This window comes from Chiloscyllium plagiosum, unplaced genomic scaffold, assembly GCF_037043375.1.
Source record: "Chiloscyllium plagiosum isolate Xiang-an unplaced genomic scaffold, Cpla_swu_hap1 HiC_scaffold_6, whole genome shotgun sequence".
Classification (NCBI taxonomy): domain Eukaryota; kingdom Metazoa; phylum Chordata; class Chondrichthyes; order Orectolobiformes; family Hemiscylliidae; genus Chiloscyllium; species Chiloscyllium plagiosum.
Window position 1 is genome coordinate 12,569,980 of NW_028270144.1, and position 16,332 is coordinate 12,586,311.

The 16,332-nt window shown below is 42.3% G+C and overlaps 1 protein-coding gene across 3 annotated transcripts in view; it reads left to right on the forward strand.

The window, feature by feature from the left end:
* Positions 1-16,332, forward strand: part of myo16 (myosin XVI) — a 391,172-nt gene that overhangs the window by 136,649 nt on the left and 238,191 nt on the right. For all 3 annotated transcript variants that reach the window (XM_087987876.1, XM_087987875.1, XM_087987877.1), the window contains 2 exons: positions 938-1,013; positions 8,130-8,289. In XM_087987876.1, coding sequence (XP_087844002.1) covers positions 938-1,013; positions 8,130-8,289 — 236 coding nt within the window. The remainder of the gene's footprint in view (positions 1-937; positions 1,014-8,129; positions 8,290-16,332) is intronic.

Genomic DNA, 16,332 nt, shown 5'->3' on the forward strand with positions numbered 1-16,332 from the left:
AACATCAGGAAGCTGCAGTCAACTGGTCAAAGATAATGTGAATGTGAATTTTCAAGTTGATTTTATTTATGTTTATCTATAGTGAGATAACTCGTGAACTGAGATATTCATGACACGTCATAAATATTTAAGCATTTCATGGGAGTGGCATTTGTTTATTTGCATTCTTCATGCTTGAGGTCTACTTGAGTTCAGCATCACCAATAACCTAACACTGAAGGGGACACCCTGCAGAAGAGGATTGATACCAGGGATTTATGGGTTCAAGTGTAGGGACTGGTTGCATAAGCATGGTTTAGTTTTGTTTTCACTTTCGAAGATTGAAGGGTAAACTAACCAAAATATTTTAAATGATCATGAGACTCAACAAGATAGATACAGAGAGTTGTTCCCTCTGCAAGTTAGATCAATAGCATTCAGAGGAATAATCACGGAATTACTCACGGAAAGTACCATGGAATCTCCACGAGCTGTGGATGACAAGTATATAGGATTGAAATTGCTAGGTTTATGTTAGAAGTCACACGACACCAGGTAATAGACCAACAGGTTTATTTGAAATCTCAAGCCTTTGGAGTGCTGTTCCTTCATCATTGGATGAAAGAGCAACACTCCTAAAGCTTGGGGTTTCAAATAAACCTGTTAGTCTACAACCTCAATGTCATGTGATTTCTGACTTTGTCTGCCGGCAACTCCACATCATCGATTTTTGTTCACTAAGGATTTGGAGGATTAAAATAGGGGTGAATGAATTGAGTTGGGACATGATCCAGTTGAACAGACTTGAGAAACTGAATTGTCTATTCTGTACTTTTTATGAAATAAAAATGATCAACAGGTGTTTTATTCCCATACTAAGATTTGATGAATATAATGAGTAATATAAATATGTGAGAATGAACATTAAACTGAGGAAATGTTTTTGATTTCTCCACAGTTTGCCATTGTGAAACTGCTTCTGAAGCATCGTGCAAACCCTAATCTCCTTAACTGTAATGAGGAGAAGCCTTCAGGTATGTAAAGTCAAATCGGTGAAGGTGATGACTGAGCTCGGATCATTATTTCACCTCCCAATAAAATGTAGACTACTTTATTTATCATTGCTTTGTTCTTCAAATCTCTCGCATGCAAATATGTCTCATGCATGTACACACACCTACACCCCAGGCAAGAGCACACCTGCCACACGTAACAGCAAGTACTTATGTTTGTGTGGCAGCGTTCATGTGATAAAACACCCCAACTAACTTTACAGGAGCCAAAGTCTCCAGAAACAAATGGGCACCAAGCTGTGTAAGATGGTATTGGGTCAGATGACCAAGTGTTCGCACAAGTAGGTGTGGTATTATTGCAAAGATTCCAAACCAGTCAGGTAGTGATGTTTGTTGTCGAGAGTGTGGTGCTGGAAAAGCACATCGGGTCAGGCAGCATCCGTGGAGCAGGAGAATCGACATTGGTCTCCAGCATCTGCAGGCCTCACTTTCTTCCCGGAAGTGATGTTCCACTATAAAATGTATCCACCTCACCTTCAGTAGCTAGTCCCATTATTATTGGTTTAATTGCAGTTCATGTATATATGCTCGATGTAGTAAGTCAGCATTGAGCCCAGATTAGAATGCACGGCGTCTGGGCAAAAAGCCCAACAAACTTTACAAAAAGGTGTTTGCAAAACAGGGAAGATTTTACAGATGCTCTATGCTGAGACTTCTTGTGTACAATTTGTAGGCATATTTTGTCAGTTGTTACATTGTGCATACACAGTGGTTGTATTTACAAACAGAGAAAGGTGTATGGCACAGAAATTTGGTATTTCCCAATCGACATGGACATCTACTACAAACCCACTGACTCCCACAGCTACCAGGATTACACCTCCTCCCACCCTGCCTCCTGTAAACACGCTATTCCTTATTCCCAATTACAGAGGAACCTCGATTGTCCAAATACCAATTATCCAAAAATCAGATTAACCAATGAATATCTCGAGGTCCTGATAGAAACATTACATCAAAGACTTGTTTCCAATAGTGATCACATCTTTTGTTCACAGTGATTAAACAGGCACCGTCTCCAAATGACTGACCTCCCGTTCTCTCTCTCTCCCCACACTTTCCCTGGAGTCCTACAGAGGGGTGTTGCATAGACACCCCCCCACCTTTCCCCAGATAATCTGACCAACATTGTCATTGACAGAGGTGAAACCTGTCAAAATGTTGCAGTAAAAAGGTGTGTGTGCGCGTGTTATTTGGAGACTTACCCCACAAAGGCAGCAGCAGTCTTATTGTTGATGTCCAATCTGGCTGCCACCGAAAAGGGTGGTGGGAACGGGGGCGGTGTTGGGGGGCAGGGACAGGGTATGATGGTGTTGGGGAACAGGGGGCAGTTTTGGGGGGAATGGGGGGAAGGGTTGGGCGGTGTTGGGGGGGTGGGGGACGGGGTTGGGAGCGGGGCCTCACGTGCTGTGTGCTGCTGCAGTCTCCTGAATGGGGAGCAAACTTTAAAAACTCTAAGCCCCAGGGGAAAGGCATTTAATCGATTAACCGAATAATCAATTATCTGAATGAAGTAGTGCGCGCCTCATCTCGTTCAGATAATCGAGGTTCCCCTATACTCTGCCTCAACCGCATCCACTCTCGGTTATGGGTGGGTTGCGCTTTGGCGGGTCGGTGTGGACTTGTTGGGCTGAAGGACCTGTTTCCACACTGTAAAGTAATCTAATCTAATCATGAGGACCAATTCCACCAAGGAATATCCCAGATGACCTCCTTCTTCAAGGACCACAAGTTCCCCTCCCACGTGGTCGACAACGCTGTCCAGCACATCTTTTCTCATTCCCGCACCTCCATCCTCAAATCCCACACCTCCCAACACAACAAGGACAGAACCTTCCAGTCCTCACCCTCCATCTCACCAACCTCCAGATACATCAAATCATCCTCTACCATTTCTGCCACCGACAAACAGACCCCACCACCAGAGATATACTTTCCTCCCCACCCCTATTGGCGTTTCAGTGAGACCATTCCCATCACAACTCCTTTGTCAGGCCATGCACCCCACCAACCCATCCTCCCCTCCTGGCACCTTTGCCTGCCACCGCAAGTAGTGCAAAACCTGCTTCCCCCCACCTCCATCGAAGGCCCCAAAGGATCCTTCCACATCTGACAGAAATTTACCTTCACTTCCACACACGTCATGTATTGTATCCATTGCACCCGATGTGGTCCCCTCTTCATTAGGGAAACAGGACGCCAATTTACAGATCACTCCAGAGAACATCTCTGGGACACCCACACTAACTAACCTCTACCGCCCTGTGGCTGAACGCTTTAACTCCCCCTCCCAAGGACATGCAGGCCCTGGGCCTCCGCTATCACCAAATCCTAAGCATCTGATGCCTGGAGAAAGAACAACCCATCTTCCACTTGGGACCCTGCAACCACACAGGATTAATGTGGATTTTACCAGTTTTCCCATGTCCCCTCCCCCCACCTTAGCCTAGCCCCAACCTTCCAACTTGGCATCACCCTCTTGAACACCACCCTCCGCTCCGACCTATCACTTTCATCCCCACCTTCATCTACCTATTGCATTCCCAGCTACCTTCCTCTAACCCCACCGCCCCTCCTCCCATTTATGTCTCAGCCCCTTTGGCCCACAAGCCTCATTCCAGATGAAGAGCTTATGCCCGAAATGTCGACTCCCCTGTTCCTCGGATGCTGCCTGACCAGCTGTATTTTTTCAGCACCACACTCTTTAACTCTGATCTCCAGCATCTGCAGTCCTCACTTTCTCCCAGATGATTTGTCCCAGTGTGTTCATAACAGCTGACTAGGAGCTGCTCAACATCATCCCACTTTCCAAGCCATTGGTTCTTAACCATGAAAGTTTTGGCATCAGAAGATTATATCCTAGATTCTTTTAAAATACAATAAATGTTTGTGCTTCTATCACCATTCAGGCAGTGACTTCCAGATCCCCATCATTCTCTGGATGAGTGAAAATAAGTGCAACACTCCTTTAAACCTTCTACCTATTGCCTTAACTCTATGTCCCTGTTTATTGACCTCTCTGATAACTGAAATAGGTCTTTGTATGCATTCTAACTTCATAATTTTATGCACTTCAATTAAATCTCCCTTCCATTTCTTCCCTTCTAAAGGAATCAATGCCAGCCCTATTCAACATTTAATCAGCTAAAGTTCTGTGCTCCTGGCGACATTCACACAAAGCACTTGTGTGCCCATTGTAGTGTGATCACACCCTTCCTGTAATGACCTAGCCAGAAATATACAGAGCTCGAGCCATGGTCTAACTGGTGGACTAATGGACTATCCCCCCTTCCTTCTACTCGAGACCTCAGGCAACAAATCAAAGTTACTATGCTTGCCTGATGGCATTATCCATTCATCCTGCTATATACATATCTTCAGAGATATGTATATATAGTCCCCATAATCCTTATGTTCCTCTAGATGTCTCAAAATCCTCTCATTTGTTGTTTATTCCCTTGCCTTTTTTGTCTGTGTCTGACTGTCTGTGTGGAGTTTGCACATTGTCCCCGTGTCTGCGTGGGTTTCCTCTGGATTCTCCGGTTTCCTCCCACAGTCCAAAGATGTGCAGGTCAGGTAAATTGTCCATGCTAAATTGCCCATAGTGTTAGGTGCATTAGTCAGAGGGAAATGGGTCTGGGTGGGTTACTCTTCGGAGGGTCGGTGTAAGCTGGTTGGGCTGAAGGGCCTGTTTCCACACTGTAGGGGATCTATTCTAATCTAAAATCTGTGATCCTGACATCAAATGTGCTATCTCACTAAACCTCCTTTACACAACCTCAAAAAACTTAATCAGGTAATTTTTGACAAGTGTTTCCTTGAACAAATGCATGCTGATGGTCCTTGATTAATTTGTGAATCTATAAATGACAATCTACACTACCTCTCAGCATTCATTCCAATAATTTGTTAGCAGCAGGATTGGCTGAAACTTGCAAACTAATGAACCAACTTTAGTACTCTTCCAAAACTCCAGCACCATGTCTGTAACCAGAGAGGTTTGGAAAGTGATAGCCAGAGCATCCATTATTTCTTCTCTTGCATTCCTTAGTAGCCTGGTATATAATTCCTTTGGCCCTAATGATTTTGAGGATATCAAATACATTATTATTTCCCTTTTCCTCCCAATGCTTCACTCTACATCTTCTTAATTAGTAATTTCTGCTGATATTCTATCTTGTGAAAACAGATGCAATGGACCTGACTTATTCCTTTGTCAGGGGCTAAGGAAGAGCAAATATGGTCCTTTCATTACTTCAGAAACCAAGCCCACCACCAGGTTGTCTGTCTCTGTGGGCAAAGAATAAGGGACACTTGGCTTGAGGAGTCCAGGGGTGACGTGAGATGGAGGGAACTGGGGGAAAAGGAGGATTGCTGAAGAGACTATAGGAGTTGGGACATAGTGGATCCACTGAGACTGGAGAGGCTGGGTGAGTTTCTGGAGAGTAGGTGTGGTGGGGTCTGGCTGTGCTGACCTAACTGCAAGGGTGGTGGAAGGTGTTGCCTAAGTCCAACATGCAGATAATGTCAACACTAGTAGAGCTCTCAGCCCAAACTTCATCTAAGGACTGACTTTCCTCCTAACCCCCTCACTCCCTCAAAAACAGTTGACCTCCCACACCACTCCAGTACAATGGACCTCATCCTCACTTCCCTGCAGGCCTGCTGGACCCTCACCAACCATCTCCACACATGCCCCCTCCCAACAAGCCCCTTCACCCAGAATTGGAAAGGGCCTCAGAGTTCATCCATGGGATTCAGCTTTGCTCTCCTCATTAGTCCAGCCAGGCGTGAGCACAACTGGCATTGCTGCTGTTACCAATTCAGACCACCACCTCCTTCAGCTTGTGCTGGATCTGACACCATGCATTTGGACTTGAGTGTAACACCAACCCACTCCCCCCAAAAAAAATCACACTGGACTCTCAGAGAGGACAGTGCTGGCTGCTGCTCCTTTTGTGCAAATGTGGTTAACACCTAATGTTTGATCGGATTTGATAAGATATATCCCCTTAAACCACACAGAAGCACTCTTATAACCCAAAAAGACAAGTCTCTGCTGAGATGAGCTTTGTTCAGAAAAAGGGTAAAACTCAATCCCTTTGGGCTAATGGTCTGGAAGCAAAAGAAAAGAAAAATTTGATGATTTCTCACATTCACGTTTTCTTATGATAGAAGCTGAATAAACAACAGCCATAGATTGATGATAGATGTCCAGTTCTGATTCCAACCAATTTGGACCTGTGTCTCTGGAACATGGTCACAGTCTAGCTTTTCACATTTTACCATGGAGACAGAAACTGTACCAGTTTCCCAGAAATGTCTGCTGAGAACAGGACCGAGTCCTGCAGATTCTGTGCTGTCATCCTGACTTTGTCTCCTGGATCTGTAAAGCAGAACTGTAGGTCTGGTGTAGCCACAAGCATAAGAGCTCCTAGTCCATTCAAATATGGTTTTCTATCAGTTATTGTGACAACAGAACTCATCCTTTATCTCTTGTAAAGCTTTGCTTATCTGTTTCTCCAATGTTGCTTCATTTTCTGTAAAAGCAGCATTGAATGGCAAAAGCAGTAGTTGGATTGACTCTTACTGGAGATGGTCATTGCCTGGCATTTGTGTGGTATGAATGCTCTGTGGCACTTGGACTGAAAAGTGGCATTTAGCATCCATGCCACATAAAAGCCAAGCAATGAGCATCTTCTGTAAGAAATAAACAAATGCCTCTTGACATTCAACAGTGTTACCATTACTGAATCTCCCACTGAGAACATCCTAGGGTTACCACTGATCTAAAAATGAACTGGACTCAATCTGTATGTACAATGATTGCAAATGCAGTTCATAAGTTAGAAATACTGCAGTAAGTAACTCACCTCCTAGCTCCCCAGAATCTATAAGGCACAAGTCAGGAGTGTGATGGAATGCTGCACACTTGCAACATCACTCAAGATACTTGACACCATCCAGGATAAATCAGCTCACTTGATTGGCACCACATCTACAAACATTTATTTACTCCACCATGATGCTCATCGTGCTATCTGCAAGAAGCACTGCTGGAACTTGCCAAAGAGTTTGCAGTAACACCTTCCAAACACACAACCACTTCCATCTGGCCACTCACCGTGCTGACTTGGGAGGATTGAGAATAAGAATGCAGAGACATGTTTAAAATTTATTCATGGGATGTGGGCGTCACTGGCTAGGTCAGCATTTATTGCCCACCTTTAAATGCTCAGTGGGCGGTTAAGAGTCAACCACACGGATGTAGGTCTGAAGTCACATGTAGACCAGACCAGGTAAAAGTGGCAGTTTCATTCTCTTAAGGACATTAGTGAATCAGATAGGTTTTCCAACAAAGAATAATGGATTCGTGGTCACCATTAGACACTTAATTTCACATTTTTGTTTTGATTGAATTCAAATGCCACATCTGCCCTGAAGGAATTCGAACCAGAGTCCCCAGAACATTATCTGGGTCTCTAGAAAAATTGTCCAGTGATAATCTCACTGGTGGCTAGACCACCAACTCTCCATTCCTGAAGATCATCAAAAGAAGCAATGATGACATGAGGAAAAAAGATCCTTTTCATGCAGTGAGTGGTTAACATCTATCTGCACAAGCTGAGCAAGAGTTGGAGGTAGTCAACTGAGACATTCTAGAGTGAATTGGATTATTATCTGAAAAGCAATGATGTTAATCACCTTTAGAAGAAGGGCCATTGTGCGAATTTCTTGTTTGTAAATCCAGCACAGGCTGAATGGCCTCCCATCATACAGGAGAAAGTGAGGACGGCAGATGCTGGAGATCAGAGTCAAGAGTGTGTTGCTGGGAAAGCACAGCAGGTCAGGCACCATCCGAGGAGCAGGAGAATCAACGTTTGTCTGAAACATTGATTCTCCTGCTCCTCGGTTGCCGCCTGACCTGCTGTGCTTTCCCAGGAACACGCTCTCGACTCCCATCACACAGCAATGATTCAATAATTCTGCTAATAGGGCTGATTGGAATGTAATGTGTGGAGAGCTCATGTGATGAACGAAATCACCTGGAATGACTGATGTGTCTGTCATTGTTAGATGTAGCAGCATCTGAAAGTATTGAAGATATATTGCTGAAAGCGGAGGAAGATTGGAAGGAGACATGGAAACAATCTGCAACTTTTTGCGGCCATCCAGAAATGCAAGAGGAAACATATGAAGAAATCATTCATGATGCTCCTGTACCAGTGAAAAAACTGTAAGATTTCCTATTGTAAATTAGCATGCTACAGACATAAAACATTTTAAAGCTTAAAAGCAAGGATATATCTTCCATTGCCAGCCTTAACAGGATGTCACTCAAAAGTATAAGCAAGGCTTAACATTATAAAGTATATCAGAAGAAATATCCAAAAAATGTAAGTTTTATTTGTTAGTTGATTTGTATGCTTGGAAGGGTCTGGTTATCCTTCTTCTTCCTTCATGAGTTGTTTTTTGATATTGGCCTCTTGGGAAAGCAAACCTTTCACAAGGTGAAAAATTGCAGTCAGGTTCATTTATAGTTCTGGCGAATTCAAAGCCTATGTTTTTGCCTTTAATGGATTCTTTTTACGTGTTCTTTCTGTAGATAAAGGAGAAGGAAATATATAATGCTGTTGTGTTAAAATCCGATTGACAACACCATAATTGTAAATATCTAATTCATTTGGCGCATACTTGAAATGCCAGCCCATGGCACCTCAGCAATGGATAAGACCTCAGCAGTGGTGAGCAGATGACACCTTTGCCAAGTCATCCAAATTTATACCCCTAGCCCGCTAACTCACCTGTGGGTTTGTGGATCAGGAGTTGTAGAAAGTTCCAGTGGCTCACCCGATTTCTTGCTGTACACTGGCGCTGAGCACTTCTAACATTCCTATTATTTCAGATTTCCAGCATCTGTAAGTCCGAGTGACCTTGAACATTTTGTCATTTTTTAAAATTCTAATTAATTTTCCCCAGAAGCATATTAAAGAGAATATGAATTTTGTTTTAATATGTATCAAAAGGAATTTGCAAGGCATGTGTAAAATGTAATTGATTTTATGTGCTGTTGGCACTTCAATTATTTCTATCTTTCTCTGTTGGGATAAAGGAAGCCTCTCCCTCTGATTAAAGGAGAGATGAAAGGCAAATTTGTTGGATTTAGCAGTAACACAGTTTACCCAGTCATTTTTTAAAAACTGTCTGGTCTTTAACCTATGTAAATTTTTTTCATGATTAGCAATTGGCTGCTTTACCAGGAGAGCCACATGGATGAATTGCACATCCCGTACACCTATCTACAATCTGAACCGACTTTCCCAACATTACATGGAACTCTGCTGTTCTTTCCCAAGACTGCTACTGTAATGGACTTGTAGACAGCAGGGAGGCGAATCTGTGGGTGGGGAACGTTTCCCATTGAATATGTGCGGAGTTTATTCATTGAAAACAGCAAAATTGGAGGAGGGACTCAATTCGGGATGAGGAGGTGAACGTTTGGTAGATGTATGTCAAGAAAGCTTACAGGTCAGCTGTCTCCCGCCATTGCTTTTTATACCCATCACTTCTACTTCCACAACCTCTTTCCTGGGATGGATTCACAATGCAGTTGAGCGATGAGTGCATATTTTATTTTATTGAAGTATACAAGATCCAGAAGTGTCTTGACAGAGTGAATATGGAGAGGACAGCTCCATTTTTGGTAGATTCTAGAACTTGGAGTCACTGTGTTTAAAAATAAAGAGCCACCCATTTAAGACAGAGATGAGGCAAATTATTTTCTCTGAGCACTGAGAGTCTGTGGGAACACCCTTTTCCAAAAAGGCAATAAAAGCAGCACCTTTAAATATTTTTAAGGCGGATAAGTGCTTGATAAACAAGAGACTGGAAGGTTATAATGTAATTGGGTGTGAATGTTACAATTCAATCCAGATAACCATGAGCTCATTGAATGGCAAACAGGCTAGAGGGACCAAAGGCCAGATCCTGCTTTGAACTTACATGTTCATTTAGGTCTGAGTGTTGCTGCCAGAATTTCAACTCCATTCTCAGGATTGACCAAAGCCTGTATTTTAATTTTTATGTCCATTTTATTCACAATATGTTGAACATCCACAGCATTCCTGGCATTTTCGTTGCTAATCATCAAAGCAGAAATCTTTACAGTACCCCGAAAAGCTTTCGACTTGTACAGTGGCACAATTAAACAGGAAAATGGTTGTAGTCGGAAACCGGTCCTCTTGATTTCCTTTGCTGCACAGTTGGCTTAAAGGCAGTGAGAAAGATGTCGAATCACAATGAATCCCAATTTGCGTTATTTCTTGCGGTGACGAGCCGCAGCAAAGGAACTTGCAAATTTTAAAATAATAGTGAAAAATAAAATTCTGTCTAATTTGGTTCAGACTCTAGATACCTGCTTTCTTCGATTCATTTATAGGATGTGGGTATGGCTTTTATTGCCCATCCTGACTTGCCCTTGAGAAGTGTTGAAGAGCTCCCTTCTTGAACCATTGCATTCTACTTGATTAAGGTACATGCTTGATGTCATGAGGGAGGGAGGTCCAGTAATACCCGTGATAATAAAGGAATAGCAATTTAGGTCCAAGTCAGAATGATGAGTGGTTTGGAGGGAAACTTGTTGCTGGTGGTGTTTCCATGTATCTAATACCTTTGTCTTCCTATATAATAAAGGTTTATGGGTTTGGAAGGTGCTGCCTAAGGACCCTTGCATTTTTCTGATTTTATGTAATGCTACCACTTTGCATTGATGGTAGAAAGGGTGAATATTGAACATGTTAGATGGGATGCCAATCAAGTGGGCTGCTTTGTTCTTAGTGGTAGAGTCACAGAGTGTCTATATTATGGGAGCAGATTATTCAGTCCATCAAGTCCAGATCAACTTTCCAAAGAGCATCCCCACCCAGACCAAACTCCTTCCCTACCCCTGTAACCCTGCATTTCCCATGGCTAAACCACCTAGCCAGCACATCTTTGGACTATGGGAGGAAACTTGAGAACCCGGAGGAAACCCACACAGACACGGGGAGAATATGCAAACTCTAGGCAGACAATCGCCTGAGGGTGGAATCGAATCCAGGTCCCTGGTGCTGTGAGGCAGCAGTGCTAACCACTGAGTTATCATGGCTGTGATGTTGAGATACTTGAGTGTCACTGAAGCCGCATCCATCCAAGCGAGTAGACAGTAATCCATCATAATCTTTTGTGTTATGTGTGACTCCGACCAATGGAGAGTTTCCCCTGATTCCTATTGTCTGTGATTTTGCCTGAGTTCCTTAATGGCACCTTCAGCCAAGCATTGCAATGATGTCTTGCAACATTCAAATGGGTCTAGATTAATTTCAGATATCTGGTTGACATGGATGAGTTGGACTGAAGGGTCTGTTTCCATGCTGTACATCTCTATGACTCAATGACTCTATCTTTGCCCTCGACTCAGGAGTCCGATAGTTTCAAATTCCTACTCCACTCTCTGTGAGGAAATGAATTCTAAATTCAGTAATTGTTCATTTTATACTACCTGGAACCCACAAGTAAGTACATTCACCCTGGTGGTTCACCATTACTAACTCAAGACCGCGTTAGGATGGCCTAGCTACATTCCACTTATGAATTAAAACAAAACTATCTAATTTAAATCTTATTACAAATATGATTTGGAGGTGCCGATGTTGACTGGGGTGTACAAAGTTATAAATCACTCAACAGCAGATTATAGTCCAACAGGTTTATTTGGAAGTACCAGTTTTTGGAGTGCTGTTCCTTCATCAGGTGGTTGTGGAGTATAAGATCGTAAGACACAGAATTTATAGCAAAAGTCTACAGTGTGATGTAACTAAAATTATATATTGAAAAGGACCTGGATAGTTTGTTAAGTTTCTCATCTTTTAGAATGAACATGTTGGTTTCAGTTCTTTCATACGTAAGTCCCAGCACTTTTTTAACGTTACATTCTCAAGTGAACTTTCACAATAGGTGCCATATCGGCCCAGATAATGTATTGAGGACACCTTACACCTTCTGGGCTGACATGGCACCTATTGTTAAAGTTGGTTTGAGAATGTAACTTTAAAAATTTCTGGGATTCACATATGAAAGAACTGAAACCAACATGTTCATTCCAAAAGATGAGAGACTTAACAAACTATCCAGGTCCTTTTCAATACATAATTTTAGTTACATTACACTGTAAACTTTTGCTATAAATTCCGTGTCTTACGATCTCATATTCCACAACCACCTGATGAAGGTGCAGTCCTCCGAAACCTAGTTCTTCCAAATAAACCTATTGGACTATAACTTGGTATTGTGTGATTTTTAACTTATTAAAAATAGGGTTTTGCTCCTATCACACCAGAAATAATGATTAATTGCACAGACTTCATCCAGTGATTATATGTGTTTCTCACTCAGAGAAAATTATCTGTGTGTGGTGCAATAAGAAGGAAGAGAATGGATTAACAGGGGAATAGCAACTTAAAGATACAGTTGACAAAAACATTTTGAAAGCAATGATAAAGATGGAAAGGCAGAGAAAATGCAGCGAGTTCCAGAAAGATGAATGAGATCCAGCAATGATGCTGGAGGAGGAGAAACATTGGATTAAAGGGGTTTATAAATATGCAGGAATGTGTGTTACAGGAGATCACTTCATGTGAGATGAGGCTTGGAGAGGGATTTGAATTAAAGGAAGAGAATTTACATATTGATAGAAAGACAGTGACACATGGAGGAGGTGGAGAAAAGGAAATAGGGAATTTATTTTCTTCAGAAGGAATTCCAGTGCGGATTTCACTGAAAGGTTTCTTCATTATTTTCCATATTTGCATATTTTGCTATGTTAGAACATGCTACTCCATTTTCTTTAGACATTTGGTTCGTATTTAATGATTTATTCATAGCAAAGAAGAATAAAACTGCTGAGAAGTTTCATCCATGGTCATGCTAATATAATTGATGGGTCCTAACATAATTGATGGGTCCTAACTCTCAAACTCAGTGATTACGAGCAGATGATTGCAGGAGTTGAGTTAAAAATTACATAGCTCTGGTATGGTAGTGTCATGCCAAGAGTTGCTCCAGTTAGAATATACGTAAAAATTGATGATCTTGTTATATACCTATCACCCACATCATTCTTCAACATTTATGCACTTCAAACTGTTTCATACAACTATCCTCCATTTAATACTCATTTATTTTTAAACTAGTGTTTTTCAGGGTAGCAGGTAATGGATCGATTTATTTATTTTCTGTTTTTTGTTTGGTAAAATATGATGAATGTAAAAATTTGTCTTTGCATTTTTAAACCTTCGTTGAGGTTTGATATTTCCAGTGGTTTATTGATACTGTAAGAAGAAACTAACAGAAGACTGTCCAAGGTCACTGCTGATAGATTTTCTGTGAAAGAGTGCATTGTTTTAGCTGGTATTGAAAGAAAAATATGATCCTTAGGCCTAGCAAGGTTTTTTTTCTAAATGTCCAGGTTTCATCATACTGCTTAATATTTCCTCTCCCCATATTTTCCTCCAATTTAATTGAAATTAATTTGCTGAATATTATAAGTCTAGAAGTATTACAGCTTCATTTAAAAATAACATTGTATAATTGATCACTCTATGACATATGGTTTGTGTTAACGTAGCAAAACATTGGCTAAGTTGACATATAGTTTGCAGTGGGCTAAATTAGATCATTCCTGATATCGAGCCCAGGGATCAGACTGTATGATTACCCATATCTCCAACTGAGGTGATGCAGACAACATGGAAAGTTGGGGTTAGTGTTACTGACAGGTTATTTTCAGCATTATGTGTCTTGCAAACCAGTACTGAATGAGCTGCTGAGTAACCGCATACCTTGGCAAAGATCCCAAGTTCATGCAAGGTTAGCAACAACCTAGAGTAAGGCTGGACAACTGAAAGCAAGATTAGAGCTCTCAAAGATGCATTCTTGTTGCAGCAATGGCTGAAATTGCTTGGAGCATATTTGACGAAATTCTGGAGTGTCCCAAAATGACAAGACCAAACAGGAGAACATCTCTCCATAGTCCAGATGCACTGCTCTTGGTGCAAGTACAGCTGCTGGAGCAACAGAGGAAGATTGTCTTCTTTTAGCATCATGAAGGCCTTCCAGACAAAGACCAGAAGCCAGTGGAAGTATATGGCTGTGGCAGTGAGGTCAGCAACCTGGCATTGAGGACCTGAATGCAACAGTGCAGAAGTTTAACAACCTTACACAAGTGATCAATGTCAGTAAGTACACCCTTGCATACCAAATCCAACAACACTACAGATCTCATCCACTGCTGTATTCACCACAGTCTTAACTTGGTTATCAACAATTCATTTCAAACCGCACTCAAACCACATTTTGATATGTCCTAACTTCACAAACTTAGTGTGGGTGTGTCATTATATATTTTACCTCATACATAACAGCAGGCTCCTCCCCCCAGTAAGTTGCAGCACATTTATTGTCACTTGTGCCTCTCTTTTGATGGACTAATTGGACCATAATAGACGCTATTGGGAACAAACCAGCAATAGGCAGATAAAGACCGTAGGTGACAGTGCTGTCAATGAGGCAGTGGCTTTGCTGGAACTATCATGGATGATCCTGCATAATGAAGCTTGTCAAATCCCAGTTCAGCCTCATTCCATAATCTGTCATGATGTATAAGCCCCTTTCTAGTCGTGCTTTCTTTTATCTGAAAACCTCCCGTTGTGCACTCATGCTTTCAGATGCACAAGAATTCCTGTCTTACTGTCCAGAGATGCCAGATGCTGAAAAACAAGACACAGAGCAGACTGAGGGGGAAGACATGCTTGATTTGATAGTTGTATCACGTGTCTCAGCTTCGCCCCTAGAAATGTGTGGAATGTCCCCTTGGAGGTGGGATGGCTGGCCATTACAAGGCCATTCTACTATATCTGCTTCACCTTGGGTCTCAGCCAGTCATCTGGTGAGATCAGGCAGGAGAGATCAGAGGTTACATTGGTATAAAATCCTTACAATGTCCTGTGCATTTGAGGAACGCCAGTTCGAAACCGACCAGTTTATTTACTGAAACACTTCAACTTTCAGGTGGCTGTCCAACCCCTGCTGTATTTCACTATGGCTTTTCAACTGGGCCAGGTGCCCTCTCTCTTGCTTGTGCGGTTAACTCATCTCTTTGTCCTGATGGGGTGATGCCAGTGTTGGACTAGGGTGGGCAAAGTCAGAAATAACATGACACCAGGTTGCAGTCCAACAGGTTTGTTTGAAATCACAAACTTTCAGGCAGTGCTCCTTCATCAGTTGAAGTCCTGCACCTCCACATCTTTGCCACCATTGACATCATGACTACGGGGTCAAGTGGAGAGGACCTCCAAGAATATCGTGCATGTCGACACAGACATCACTTCACCTGACGAAGGAATAGTGCTCCAAAAGCTTGTGATTTCAAATAACCCTGTTGGACACAAACCTGGTGCCATGTGACTTCTGACTTTGTCCAGCCTTGTGTTTAACTTGTGGTCCATGGCTGAACTAAGACTTCTGGATGTACTGCAACTTCATTATTAATTGGATCTTTTCCCAACTAAGTGTTGATCCCTGCTACCAGGAGATTTGAAATAATTTCCTACAGTTATGGGATGAGACACTGATTAAGCTGCAGTTGAACTCAGTGAGGGAGAATAGACAGAAAGTCTTCATCAACTCCCACCAATGGGCTCGGTGTTTGGAGCAGACCCACAGTCAGGAGCGTATGCAGGATATGTTCAAACCATTCCTGTCATTTGAGATTGTGACACACACACACCTTGCTCATGCAGCCAGACTCTCTTGTGCGAATCCACTGTGCCCCTCACTGTGGTATCACTCTCATGATTGGCACAATTTGGAGATGCCGGTGTTGGACTGGGATGTACAAAGTTAAAAGTCACACAACACCATGTTATAGCCCAACAGGTTTAATTGGAAGCACACTAGCTTTCGGAGCGACGCTCCTTCATCAGGTGAAGAGGCGTCGCTCTGAAAGCTAGTGTGCTTCCAATTAAACCTGTTGGACTATGACTGGCACAGTCAGTATAAACCACTCCTACCAGGTTTCCACAAGACATGCAAACAGAAATAAACCGTTTAACATAGTGAGCCTGCTTTGCCATCCAGTGCGATCATGGCTGACCTCATCTTCACCTCTACTTTCCTGCCTTCTTCCCAGAAAACTTGATTCTCTTACTGATTAAAAATCTACCTCAGTCTTAACTATACTTAA